The sequence below is a fragment of the Astatotilapia calliptera genome, chromosome 16 (assembly GCF_900246225.1).
Source record: "Astatotilapia calliptera chromosome 16, fAstCal1.2, whole genome shotgun sequence".
In the NCBI taxonomy this organism is placed as follows: domain Eukaryota; kingdom Metazoa; phylum Chordata; class Actinopteri; order Cichliformes; family Cichlidae; genus Astatotilapia; species Astatotilapia calliptera.
Genome location: NC_039317.1, coordinates 3,205,217 through 3,218,836, shown reverse-complemented (window position 1 = coordinate 3,218,836; position 13,620 = coordinate 3,205,217). Strand labels below are relative to the sequence as shown.

At 41.7% G+C, this 13,620-nt stretch overlaps 1 protein-coding gene across 1 annotated transcript; it reads left to right on the top strand.

The window, feature by feature from the left end:
* The first annotated feature begins 1,316 nt into the window (after window positions 1-1,316).
* On the top strand, window positions 1,317-7,037 carry rgcc (regulator of cell cycle). Its single transcript, XM_026145655.1, has 5 exons — window positions 1,317-1,480; window positions 1,674-1,847; window positions 4,532-4,648; window positions 4,785-4,847; window positions 6,325-7,037. The coding sequence occupies exons 1-5, from the start codon at window positions 1,453-1,455 to the stop codon at window positions 6,330-6,332; spliced, it is 390 nt and encodes a 129-aa protein (XP_026001440.1). The 5' UTR covers window positions 1,317-1,452; the 3' UTR covers window positions 6,333-7,037.
* The last annotated feature ends 6,583 nt before the right edge of the window (window positions 7,038-13,620 follow it).

The window sequence follows — 13,620 nt, the reverse complement described above, 5'->3', positions numbered from 1 at the left end:
GCACGTAGCATCCTGGAGCACTTCTGTTGTCTTTTGTACGTGCTATGGAGTTTTTACGTGCTTCAGGGTTTGTACGTGTTTTGAAGTTTGTACGTGCTTTGTCTCTAGGGGCCACTGTAAATATACTTTTATTTATTCACTCCACATAAAATGTAATAAATAAATCATATAATACAAAAACCAACTATTCACATTTCAACTTTTAACTATTTAAATTTTCAGCTTTTTCCTTTTAAACAAATTTAAAGTGAAACAACACAAAACACTGCAAACCACAACACAATTAAATATAAATTAAAATATAAAAACAAAAAGAACATGCATATTCTCTGTCATATGGGCCTGCATGAATAAACTTTCTGAATCCTTTATCATCTGCAACTGAAAATAGTTGTGGATGATTACTATACCTTTCTAATGTGACGTTGTTGTCCCTGGCTCTCTTTCTCTGTCTCTCCCTCAGCTCTGTTCCTGTGCTACTGCGAGTCCCCCCTCTTCCCAACGCAAAGCACAAGGCTCGCATGCGGAGTGAAGCGGAAAATAGTGCGAGAGAGAGGGTGAGAGAAAGGGGAAAAAACCATGGCCTGCGATAAGGAGCCGGCGCGCGTCGTTCACTCAAAGACCCGGCTCTAAGAGCTGTTTCGTTCGCGACCGATACATCACTACTCCTATCTGAGTACAGTGCAGATTATGTAACCTGAATAGTGTTCTATCTATAAAACCAGAATAAATTCCCATTTTTTAGAGAAATTATTCAATAGCTTGATTTTTTTATGGGATCTGTCAGTGTTTTGTCTCTTTGTGAATAACTCTAGCAGCAAACACGCAGTTTCCCACTGTGTGAATGAAAATCAATCACTCACAGTAAGGCTGAGATGTACCGAGTTAATCATTGATCTAAAGATGCCCCACACTGATCATACTCTCATTTCATTTCTTCTAAATGCAAAGAGAGGAAACGCAGTTTGATTATAGAAACTTGGTCATTCATCAAAGATGAGGCTATAGATCATCACAGTAGGGTGAGTAAGTATACTTATACTTACTCACCCTACTGTGATGATCTGCCCGGTGATAAAATATGAAAAGCCCTGACTCGTGATTATAAATATCCCTGCATTACACTTCTGCCTGGCAAGTGACACAGAAGTTGTTTACAAACATACTTTTAAGAAGGAGACGTCAGGGGACCGTAACTTTAACCGGGGGAAGCTTTATTGGTAATGGCGAGCGCGTAAGAGATCGCGCACACACATACGCTTCCCCTCCCTTCCCTGCGTCTCCGCCCCCACTCCTCAGGGCTCGTTAAAAAGCGCCAGTCCTGGACCTGGAGGTTAGATAAAGACCTGAAGCACCCTACGACGAAGTGGGACTTTACGCTGAGGGCCACATTTATTTATTTAGAAGTTTTCACGACGTTTCTGGATCATTTCTAAGCGAACTAGTGGAATCATGAAGTCCCCAAAGCTGAAGCCTCAAGGTAATGTCGTTTGTTTTAAATATATATGTATATAAATATTATCTTATATATGAGTACGATAACTGAATTGCAGTTGTGTTTATATAAGAATAGAATAATGTGCTACGTGAATGATTTTCAGACCTGAATCATAACATCAACAGTTTGCGTAACATTTTATTTCAATTTTGTGAATTATTCCCCCCCTTTGCAGCCAAGTTCGTCAATGAGGAGGATCTGAACGATGTGCTGTGCGAGTTCGACGCGGTGATCGAAGACTTCACATCGCCGGTGGAGAGGCGACACTTCAGGTACGACGAACACCTGAAGACCATGAAGAGGAGGAGCAGCGCCAGCGTCAGCGACAGCGGCATCAGCGACACAGAAAGTAAGTGGGCAAGGATTGTGATTTACTCTCGGCTCACCTGCTCCTCAGTATTACCATGGTTATCTAACCAGTGGAAAGGTTCAGTGGCGCGACTTTGTTGTCATCCTTAACATGGAGCAATTAAATTGGACCCCAGACAGTCAGGCAAGAGTTACAGAGTGTCACAAAATAATGACACGTTGTACTTCTCTGCAGACTGAAGACACAGGGTTTGTTATCTCTACAGTACCACTCCTCCTATAGCGCACTGTATGCCTTGGGTGTGTAGTGTCTTATCAGGTACACTGTAAAGTAGGCTTTATGTAAAAAACATGCAAACTCTCTAAGTAAGGAAACCTTTTAAAAAAAGCCAGGTTCACAAGCTTGTTTATTTTGAGTGTACTTGGCTTGAGGAGGATATGTCACATCAATGTAATATAGTACACATAAACATAAGAGAGTGTTATTTAATTTTAATTTAGTATTGCTGATTAATGTCACAGTGGCCCAGTTACATAAACGCTAGCAAACATTTGACCATCAACTAAACAAGAAAACTGAGCAGGAATCATTATTCTCAACAGGAGGAAATGCTAGAGACCACATTCCACATCCACAAGAAGTGCAAACACGACATAACTGGAATCGGGATCACCACACTGCTAAACTTACTGAAAGTTAAACATTAACATTCTCACAGGTGTATGAGGTACAGATAAGCATACAGACTATTTTGAATTGATTAGGGTATTGTTTGCATTTACAGTGTCGCATCCAGAGGGCACCCGAGTCGAGCGTCAAACTGTTGCATACGCCTTCATGTATGCTCGCACGCAGGGAGAGTAGCAGTGAGAGAAAATCCCTTTCTCATGCTTCAGAGATGTTGGCGTCACGTTGAGCTGCATATTTTGGCACACCTGCCCCTATTTTGTGGCTGCGTCTCTAAGGGTTTACTGTCATATGTTACCATATCACTCTACCATACAGTGTCTTAAAAGTCTAGCTTCCCCCAGCTGTAGAGCCGACTTCAGGCGGGCAAGTGGGATATGCTGACACACAGAGAAAAATATGCTTCATGTCCCCATGCGCAAATATACTTTTCCAAACACATGCCAGTGGGTTGGGCCGTCTAAGGGAGGAAAGAGGGTGTACAGGTTTGATGGCCAAACAGTCGAATGTATGATATATACTAGAAAGAGAATCAGATGTTTAAAACCAGATAATTGCACAATAACAGGGGCCATTATCACTAATGATCTCGCAGGGAGCAACATCAGTGATACAAACACAGGGAAGGTGTTTGAACACATGTCTATGGCACTAATGAGCTTGCTGATTTGATCAGTGGATCGGATTCCTGCTTGAACCCTGTCCTCTCCATGGTAGTGAAGTAATGACGAACGAGCTGTCTCCCACAGGGGTCATCTATTGTCTCAAAGTCTGATGGATGTATTGACTGTTGAAGGCGTAGATAGATGACAAAAAAGTCTTGGAGCTGCACCCTGGAGTGTCAGTGTGAGTGAGAGAGGCGACAGAGAGCCACAGAAAGTGGTATGAAGAATGTAGGAGTGAATAAGGACAGACAGACATGAATATAGAGCAGCAGAGGAAGCTGAGAAATGAGAGGGATTCAGGTTCAAGTCAAGTGCAGACATTAAGGGCTCATCAGTGTGTGTGTGTGTTTGCATGTGATCCACTTGCACTTCCCGCGTGTTTTGCCTTTATCCCATGTGCAATTTCCCACAATCCAGAGTTGCGGGAGAGGCATTGGTCAGAGAGGCGGGAACAAGTGGGTGCTTGACATCTCAGACATGGTGCAAGATACACATCGGCATCTTTAAGTGTAGCCTAATCTTAGTTTGAGCACACACACTTCACAGCTACACATTCATTATTATCAGTGTGGTTTGCACTTCTACAAAGAATGATTTAAAAAGTCTCTCATGCTGTCGGATAAACATTTATCCCTATCCAAGCTACACCCCGACAGGTCACTTGTCTGCCACAAGCAAAGATTCTCACTCACATTCACACAATTTAGAATCACTAGTTAATCTAACCCCACTAACTGCAAGTCTTTGGGCTGTGCGAGGAAGCCGGAGCAGCCACACAGATGGTGGATTCAAACCCAGAACCTTCCTTGCTGTGAAGCAAGAGTGGTGGTTTGAAGTACTGTGCGGCAAAATAAAGGTGACTATTAGGTCATTTATGTAAGACTCTGTGTAGAGATTTGGGTGGTGCATAAAAAACACAAACAGTATCCCAAATAAGAGCGTGCTCTGCTGTTTTGAACATGTCAAAGATAAATCTTACTAAAGAGCAGGAGAAGAGTTGGCTGCCTTTAGAGACCTCTTTGCCCAGAAAAACTTTTGATATTACTGTCACTAACAGCCTCAGTGGTGCTTTAATCCATGATTTATGGTCATCGAGACTTTTTCTTTTTTAGCTTTGAAAGTCATCCAGAAACTTTTGCTGCTAGAAAAACAAAGACTTCCGTAGAGATTCATTTTAACACTTTAGTTTTTGTGCTGTACCCGCACGTGTTTGTGAGGCATGCACGCGACAGCCCATAGAGAAAGGGTGTCATTAGAGGAGAATGCGATGATTACACACTGAAGCTTGTTCCACTGACACAGATGTAGAGAAAAGTGAGTACTCGCTTGATCTTATGTGCCTGCATTTTCTCTTCTGTCTCTTTCTGACAGGTGCCGAGTCTCTCAACAGAAACAGCTTCAGCTTCAGCTTCAGCGACGAGAGACTGAACTCGCCCACCATGCTCTCCCCCATCACCACCACCTCACCTCCCCTAATGTCACCAAAACGTGAGTAAAAGCCCTTGAAAACTCATGGACATAAACAAGCTATGTATTGTACTGTATATGTGGTAATGAGTGATTGAAGAAGCTTATATTTAAACTGCTTCAAAATCGTGATTCTTTCTGCGTGTCTCCATTGCAGCCAAACTGGGCGACACTAAAGAGCTGGAGGACTTCATCGCTGACCTGGACAAGACACTAGAGAGTAAGCACTAATGCAATCTGGCTGTCAGAGCCCCATGATAAATTAGCCTGCATGCTGGCGCCACCCGCTACTCGGGATTAACCGGAGCGTTTGTTCCCTGTGTCGGCTGTGTTAACAACTGCTCATAAAATGCCATGAGAGCCACCCCGCAGGTTTCTATGAAACAATGATGTGTCAGGATTATGAAGTGGCTGAGGCTTGCTATATGGACCTCCAGGCCTCCAGGGCCACACTGGAGAGAAAGGCTGCGTATCCCTTTTCACCTGTCACTCAGCTTTGAAGTGCAGATCATACACAGTGGAACGCTGCTTTATAAATTTCATCCTGGTCTATTCTTCCCCTATCTCTTTCCGTGTATACAGTGCATGGTACATATACCCTGTACGGAGGCATTTTCCTCTGGGCTTTTGTTCTTTATCCAAATTGATCCTCTTAGTGTAGAGCAGGGGTGTCAAACTTATTTTAGTTTGTGGGTCACATACAGCCCAGTTCAACCCTCCAAATCATTCCTATTACTTTCTTTTCTTTTCATGTAAAGTGTAACTCCAATGTGAAAATATCTACAGGTAATAAAACATCTATTTGTAATGATAATGATGAGATGTCTTTAGAAAAACAAGTCAGTTTGAACAATATGTGGTGGTAGTGAAGCAAAGAAACCCCCACCTTACTCTCGTGTAGCCTTGAGTGATGTCAGGATAAACTGCAAACCCAGCAGTGACCTAAATAACAGCTGTCATCACACCATTCATTCTTATCAACTAGCAGCGCAGTTCTTCCAAATGTAAAAAGCAGTGAAAATTCCAAAATTTATGCCCTCCTTGTTGCAGTCTTTGCACTCTGCAAAGCCATTCAGTGGGCTGAATCTGGAACCTCTGCTGTATATTTGGCAACCCAGAGGTAGGGAATGTTCCGTGGTGTATGCAAATTTGTCATCTCTAGCCTACTGGGCTTTAATAATAATATTTGACCTGAGTTGACTTGGAATGCACAAATCTGTAACCTGAGAAGGCAATTTGGTAGCTTACACTATGTTAGGCTAATAGACGGCTGGTTTGTGCTGCGCCTCCTCTTTGCTCAGGCCTTGTCAGAGTTGGAACTTGCATCAGAGAATAAGGAATGTGTGCCGGGTAAACCCTGTCGGAAATTTCAACTTTAAATGTCAGTATTGGAAAGAGACAGGGGTGGGAGTGAGGAACTTTTCTTATTTCCATGTCTGTTCCTTGGGCTCCCTACTCTGTTTTAGCCACTGCACATCCGTCTTTCGCAGACATCCCGTCTGTCTGTAAAGTTGGACATTCAATTAGCCGTTCAGGCAGTCAGCCAGCTCCTCTGTTAGCAACGGAGTGTGGTGTGTTTATTGGGGCCACCAGTGTTTACGATGAGCAGCCTGTAAAGTTGAGCGTCCACCATTCTGAGAATAGAACCAGGAGCCAGGGAGTCCTGCTCTAACCGTGTCCGTCTCTGTCTGGTCTAGGCATGTGACACAGAGGCCCACAGTCAGCTTGGAGCCTGGCCATGAGGGAAGGAGGGAGTGTAAGTCTGGAGGACCCCCCTTGAACAGTTAACATGCACCTGCCCACCCCTCACAGAAAACCACCCAACAGGATGCAGCTGGATGGCGGAGCAGCTGCCAAGTAGCTCGACCACAGCATCAGTTCCAGCCGCTCAGCGCTCCCAAAGTTAACCCAGCACTAACTTCAGACCACATGGCTGTAAAGACTGCAGTCAGGGTTAAGATTAGCTTTGTAGGACAAGAATACTGCGCAGCCATGAAGTAATGGACTCCCATTAAAGGTGCATTCGTTGTTTGAATTACAATTCATCCTGCCACAGACCAGATTACACTCCCTCGTGCAAAACTTGAGCTGGAAGAGTTATTTTAAAAATGGCTTTTTATAACAGAAAGATATTTGTATTTTATAGAGCTTCTTATTGTAAATATATCTCTCTTTTATTGTGAAATCTATTTTTGTATCATATGTAAATAATAACTGCTTCAAATTCTATTTACCTTTGTTTTGACAGGACAGTCAGATTAAGATTTGACAAGTTGACTGGAATAAAGTTGATCAAATGTGAACTAAAGCCGTAACCCACTCTGAAAAAAACTGGAAAATAATGTGTGTATTTATACAGCTACTACCTGCCTGCGATAACATAAAACGATTAAAAATTGTTCTTTTATTAGCACGTGTCTTGTCTTTTTTTTTTTATTCTGAGCTTCAGTTCACATCTGAAATTAATCTGCTTTTGGATTTAAAAAATCCTGGAAACTCCCCTGCAGGGAGGTGTTTCCAGAGGTAGGCAACCACACTAGGTGTACCTGCTGTCTTGCAAACTCTACTGGTAAAGCAGTGTCGATCTGTCAATGGAAGACCACCAACACCACATGCACAAATGGCCCTGTGTGTTTCAGTGACCTGATCACTCACTGTTTATCTCTGAAATTAAAGCCATTGTAGGCAAAACAAACAAGATCTACACTGAGTGTCAAATGTTTCTTGGAACATCGACATAGTTCTCTTAATGTGATCCATCAAAGTGAATCACAAACATAGACTACATAAAGAAGGGCAGGAAGAGCCTTCACTTCCTTCTAAGAATGTAATACCTACATGCAAAACTGCAGGCACAGTGAAAGATGTGTTACAAGTCTCTTGACTTCTGTGCGCATGAATCAACCACTCGGCAAAGCTGAGTGGTTGATAACTTCTTAAGCAACACTGTGTCTATTTCCAGAGGTGGAAGGAGATGGGAGGGCGTGACCCCTTTCTGGCTCAGTGGCAGCTGTGACTAAAGGAATCTGATGTCTGCTGACCAGTAGAGGTCAAAGGTCAATAACTACGAGTAGATATGCCTCCTTACTGATAGTGCCGCAGGTGTACACAGAAGCAAGTCTTTACACTTACTAGGCATCTCTGGGCAGTTAACTGGGCAGGTTTTTTGTTTAAAATTGGAGTCCCCAACTAAATGACTTCAGTGGTCAAACAGGCATAAAAAACACGTTCACTTGTATTCTTTGCTCAAGAAAATGTTTAAAAAGATTTTCCCATCAAGTTATACACAAGATTATATGATTAGGTTACACATTATGGCGTTATTTATGGGTCCGTTCAGAGCGCCATAATCAACAGACCACCAGAGCACTGAACAAATGCTGTGCTAATTCATGGTATGAATATAGAAAACCAAGACTAAAGCACTTCATGTTCTTTCTATAATATGGCTGCTACTACACAGTTATTGGCTCTTTAAGGGGACGGGGAGGATAACAGAATTCACCAAAAGATGTCTATTCAGGATTCCTCGAGTCCAGCCTTTCCCCCTCTCTGTCTTTGCCATTGAGATGATATTATTTTTTTCTATTCTGATCTCACATTTCCTATAATCTAACTAGTCTTTATTGCTAGCGGGTTTTTGATACAAGGTTTCTGTTATAAATTGTTACCTCCTGAGCCAAGGAAATCCTGCTTGCATTACTGCAACATCAAGATCCTTTCTGTGATTTGAGAACAGGATTACACAACAATATGAGGCTTAACTTTACCTCTAATGACCCATCTGGAACATGTTGCACAGCTACAAAGTCTAAATTAAAAAGACTTTTCAAAGTAAAGTCATTAAAAGATTTCATTTATTTTTCTAATACAAAGTGAAGTAAAGAGAAAAATTCTCAGAAAGTCAGCATTTAGTGTAAGACAACAGAGTTCTTCTGAACTCTGGGTTATCAGTCTTGGTTATCAAATCCACTTATCAGTCTGACTAGGACTATCTTTCACTCATGGTATGTTATCATGATAAGAATCTAAACATCTTAAGTAGCTAAAAGTTCAGCACAGAAGTCCACGCGCACACACGCAGGCTGTAGCTAAATGTAAAGAGATACGCCTATGCCCCCACTCCCACCTTCAAATAAGTGTGCGGATGTGACCAGACTACTGTCAGTCCATGCCAGTCTGTATTAATGTGATGGCAGGAAGCTGGCACTGCGACACCCGTCCATGTTGTTTTTTCAGTACAGTTGGCACTGGGAAGTTGCCACAGGGAAGCTGTGGGTACAGTGCCACTGCCACTGGATGGTGTTTGGAAGACAGCTGGTACTGATCTGGCAGTCCTTGTTGACATAACACATAAAACAACCTCCCCCCCTTGGCAGCAGCGAGCATCTTTTTGGCCACATGGGTCAATCCTGTAGAAATGTTGGCCTTGGCAGTGTGGACAGCAGTCATGTTCACAGGCCTGGAAGTGTGGGAAAGTCAGGGAGTCAGGAGCAAGGAGGACACAGCTGTGGAAAAGGGGCTAGAACAAGATAAGGCAACGTAGCAAGGTGAAAGGATTAAGAGGCTTCCAAAACAGAAAATTAAGATGAATAAAGAGGTGCATAGACAATGGGAGCAAGATGGGCAGCATCATATCAAACAAACTAAATCCTTCCGTATGACATCTATACATTCACACGGATTCCCATGGGAGGCCCCTCGAGCCTGCTCAAGTGGTTGGTCTATGAATAGGCTGGGCAGAGACCCACAGATGTGCATCCACATCACAAAGAGACAGAAATACACGAATCCAAATATCAGATTCAGCTTTCTACCGAGTCTTCACATTACTGGTGTCCAGATGTCACTGCTAACACTGCAAGAAGAGGGAAACATTAACTGATATGTTCAGATGTCTCTGTCTTTAATCTACCCATCCTGTTTGCACTGTTGCCTCATAAAAGAAAGGTTTGAGTCAGCTTTTTCTGAGTGTTGGTCACAGATTCTTTTTTGTATTCTGCTTTCCATCCAAACTAAGGAAAGTCAAGTGAATGAGATTTAATTTCCCCCATGTCTGGATAAGTCCTAGCCTATAATACAAGAAGTAATACAATCTCCCTTGGTTAGAATTTTTTTCAGTGATGTGAAGTGGTTAAAAGATCCTCCCAAAAATTACTGTAAATGTCCCAGTTTACTTTTTTTTTTAGATATGACATGTTCGAGATATTAAAGGGATATCAGTCATTAAGGGATGTTCCCCAAATTTGGTGATGTTTTGAAAACAATGTGATGAACTTCATATGACAGAGGCATGCACTAAAGACCTCCCCTCCAATGACAAGCTTTCAAAATCATGAGCAAGTTCAGACTTCCTCAAATGAAGATGAACAACTAGGTTTAGCTGTCATTTGGGTAATTATGATTGCGTCTCTCTGACCTTATCATGTCCCCTAAATTGCACATTCATTATGATCATCACCACTATTACACTGACTCATCTATGACCTGAATGACAGTGTCCTTTGACTGCAGTCAACAGTGAGAAAGATTTTTCACAGATGGAGAACATTCAAGATAGTTTTTATTTTTCTCATGACTGGATGTCCCAGCTGGATGTCTGAAGAGAGAAAATGCAAAAAACTCAAAAGCTAAAAAACGCCCAAGAACAAACCCCTACATAGCTTCTGTCAATGTCTTAGGGCGGATGAGATGAAAGCGGAGATGTTTGGCCAAAAAGCACAAAGTCGCTATCGGTGAAAAACAAGCCAACATATCAGGATAAATAGCAACTGTTGATCACCATATTGGAGTAGGAAAATTTTGGCTTTGCAGTCAATGAGTTGACCAAAAGCTCCTCTGTTTATCAAAGTGTTCTAATGTTGAATCTCTCAAGCTTGGCCAAAATTGGGTCATGTAATACGACAAAGGTCCCAATCACAGCTAACAAGAAGAATGAAGGTGTTGCAATGGGCCACTCAAATTCGCAGACCCCAGCCTAATTGAAATGCTGTAGTACAGGGGTGTCGAACTCCAGGCCTCGAGGGCCGGTGTCCCGCAGGTTTTAGATATCACCCTGTTTCAACACACCTGAATCAAATTATTAGTTCGTTAACAGGCTTCTGGAGCACTTCAAGACATGTTGAGGTGATAATCTAGCCATGTAAATCAGCTATGTTGGATCAAGGACACATCTAAAACATGCAGGACACCGGCCCTCGAGGCCTGGAGTTCGACACCTGTGCTGTAGTAGGACCTTAAGAGACTACAAAACTATAATGAACTGAACCAGTGTCATTGTGATGAACTGAGCAGTGAAAGAAAGTCAGGCACAGGTTAAAATCCAAAAATGTTTTTTTTTTTGTTGAACCCAAAAACATAGTTGGTTAAATCATACAAAAAAAAAAATCAAAATCTTGGGCCCATAAAAGAGGTCAAAATAACAGAACTCTACTCATAGATCAATCAAATAATACTGATAACTCAAACAAACTGACCTCTCTAAACGAGCCAAAGGGGAAACTTAAATAGTGGCTGATCAGCCCACAAAAACACAAAAAGGGGTAGAACACACAAAACCTAACTGAAACTAACATAACAAATCCCAATTCCCCCCCCCCCCCTCCATGATCAAGAGTTATGGTATGAGCCAATTTGCTGTCCTCCATATATGCTGGCTCCGCCCCTTTTCCACCTCTTGGCTCGTCAATCAAGGGACTGGAGTAGCTGCAACTCAGTTAACTCAGAAAACAAAGAGATTAAATCATACATAACAGTGTAAACTAAAATGTGCGCACTTATTTTAGAATGCAGTGTTATGTGGATACGTGAATTAATTCTAAACCAAAACCAGTTATTATCCTGTAAATTAAACCCTATTTAAAGAAAGAAAAATGTTAGTGTAGTGTTATGTATAAGCCTCTACACTAATATTTGGTGGATATTACCACTGTGGAGCTGTAACTGCAGCCATCACAGTTATATAGAAAAGTGTCCCAAAATTTCTCCACAATGATGTGAGTGACTGATAAAGACACACAGAAAACGGTTACTGCTAAAGCTGGTTCTACGAGCTACTGAACTTGGCTTTAGTTTTTCACAGGGCTGTATGACTAAAATGACTTTGAATGGCCTATCCATGAAGATGGAGTCTTATCACCACCGTGGGAATTATGGGTCACTCTCTGGTATGAAGGCAGATATTTCACACATACAGAACAGAGGCACTGCCTGCTTGGAAATCGGAACAATATGTGGGTGTGTTGGTGCTGACAGATGAGTAAATTTACTGCTGTCAAAAGCTAAGCAGCAGACGGTTTTCTAGAGACTCACATATTAAGGAAGAATGAGACGTTTTGGCTTGTTTAGTTACTAAGAAACAATGTTGAGTGGAAAAAGAGTTAACATTTCAAATCTGACTAAACCCATAACACAAAGTATTATGACAACAGACTAAAGTCAGTTATGTAATCGTTGTGGGCCTTCTACTTTTTTCTAATCTGGGTTTGAATGTTCTCTCATTGAGCTCTGTGAGAAGCTGAATCATGTTTCTTTTTTTTAGATGAATCCGTGTCCACTGGACAAATTTTGGGTGGCTGCAATTTAAGTGGTGCAAAGAATTGGCCATTTGCCTTCAGACTAGAGTTTTCTCTCTCACTCACTCGCTCACACACACACACACACACACACACACACACACACACACACACACACACAAACCCCAGTTGTTTTCATAGAAATATGTTTGTTAACTTATTAATTTTACATGCCAGGGCAGTTACAGCTTTCTATTCCACTGCAGTTCTTCAAGTGGCCACTTGAGACTGTGCACAAAAAACAGGTTAAAATTCCCAAATTTAGAGCAGAAATAAACATGTTTACAGAAAACAAGTTTTCTCTGTATAGCTATCTCAGTTTGTGTGTTTTCCCTGTTCTTCAACTTCGTCCCACAGTTCAAAGGTTAATTTGCTATCCTAAGTTAACCATAAATGTTAATGGTTGCCTGCGTCTCTCTGCATGCATCCTGCATCCTTGGGCGAGATACTAACCCCAAGTTGCGCCCTGATGCATCAACTGAAGTATTAATGTGTGTGAATGGTAAATAGGAAGTACTTGTGTGAATGGGTGAATGAGACAAGTTGTGCAAAGCACTTTGAGTGCTTTTAGATATGAACCAGTCCATTTACCATCTGTCATAGTTCTGCTTTTCAGGCAGACTGAATTAACCGTAATGTGGAAAACATAAATAAATTAAACATAAATAAAATAAAAAGCTGAACATTGGCTTCTCAATGCTTTGTCTGCTTATGAATAATTTAATTTAAAATCTTACGTGACTTTAATATAAGCAAAAATGTGCTTATATTTTATTCAGTAACTGAAGTCTTAGCACATACAAAGCATTATAAATTTGCTCATCACTGCAGGTTGCATATGTGGCTGTAGCAAAGCACAACTAGCGAGTTATAAAGCTTTGGCACACTCTGATATCACTGGGATTCGAGCCCACCAAATCCCCAGCCAAATTTTAGGCACAGCTGCCTTCCTTGGCTGCTCTTAACTGAGTCTGTACTTCCTCTGAGCCTCAGACAAACTGGAAAGATTTAATGCAAGGAATGCAAATGACTGGTGTGTTTTAAAGTAATACTGAAGAGAACCAGTTTTGTAGTAGTTTTGCTTCACCTTCATTTTGATGGACTGTATCAAACTAATATTTTGTCCTATTGAAACAAAAACTTTTTCTAGTCTACAAAGAATCCAACTATCCAATTTGGTAATAAATACCAGATATGGCTCATGAATCACGCCGGATGCCTACGTGGCTGGTGGACCACAGTTCGCAGACAGACTCTGAGTCAGGGTGTATGACCATTACCATGAAGTGTGACCCTGTATTTCCATCTGATGAGTCACTGGAGTGTTGCACATATGCTGGATGGGCTATCCCAAAGAGCCAGTATGACGGCTGCATTCTGCATTCATCAGTTTACTTTGCAAACATTAATCAGAGGTTT

Coding starts and splice junctions, on each gene's coding strand:
- rgcc (XM_026145655.1), top strand. CDS start 1,453: ATGAAGTCCCCAAAGCTGAAGCCTCAAG. Junction 1,481..1,673: donor CCCAAAGCTGAAGCCTCAAG/GTAATGTCGTTT, acceptor CCCCCTTTGCAG/CCAAGTTCGTCAATGAGGAG. Junction 1,848..4,531: donor CGGCATCAGCGACACAGAAA/GTAAGTGGGCAA, acceptor TCTTTCTGACAG/GTGCCGAGTCTCTCAACAGA.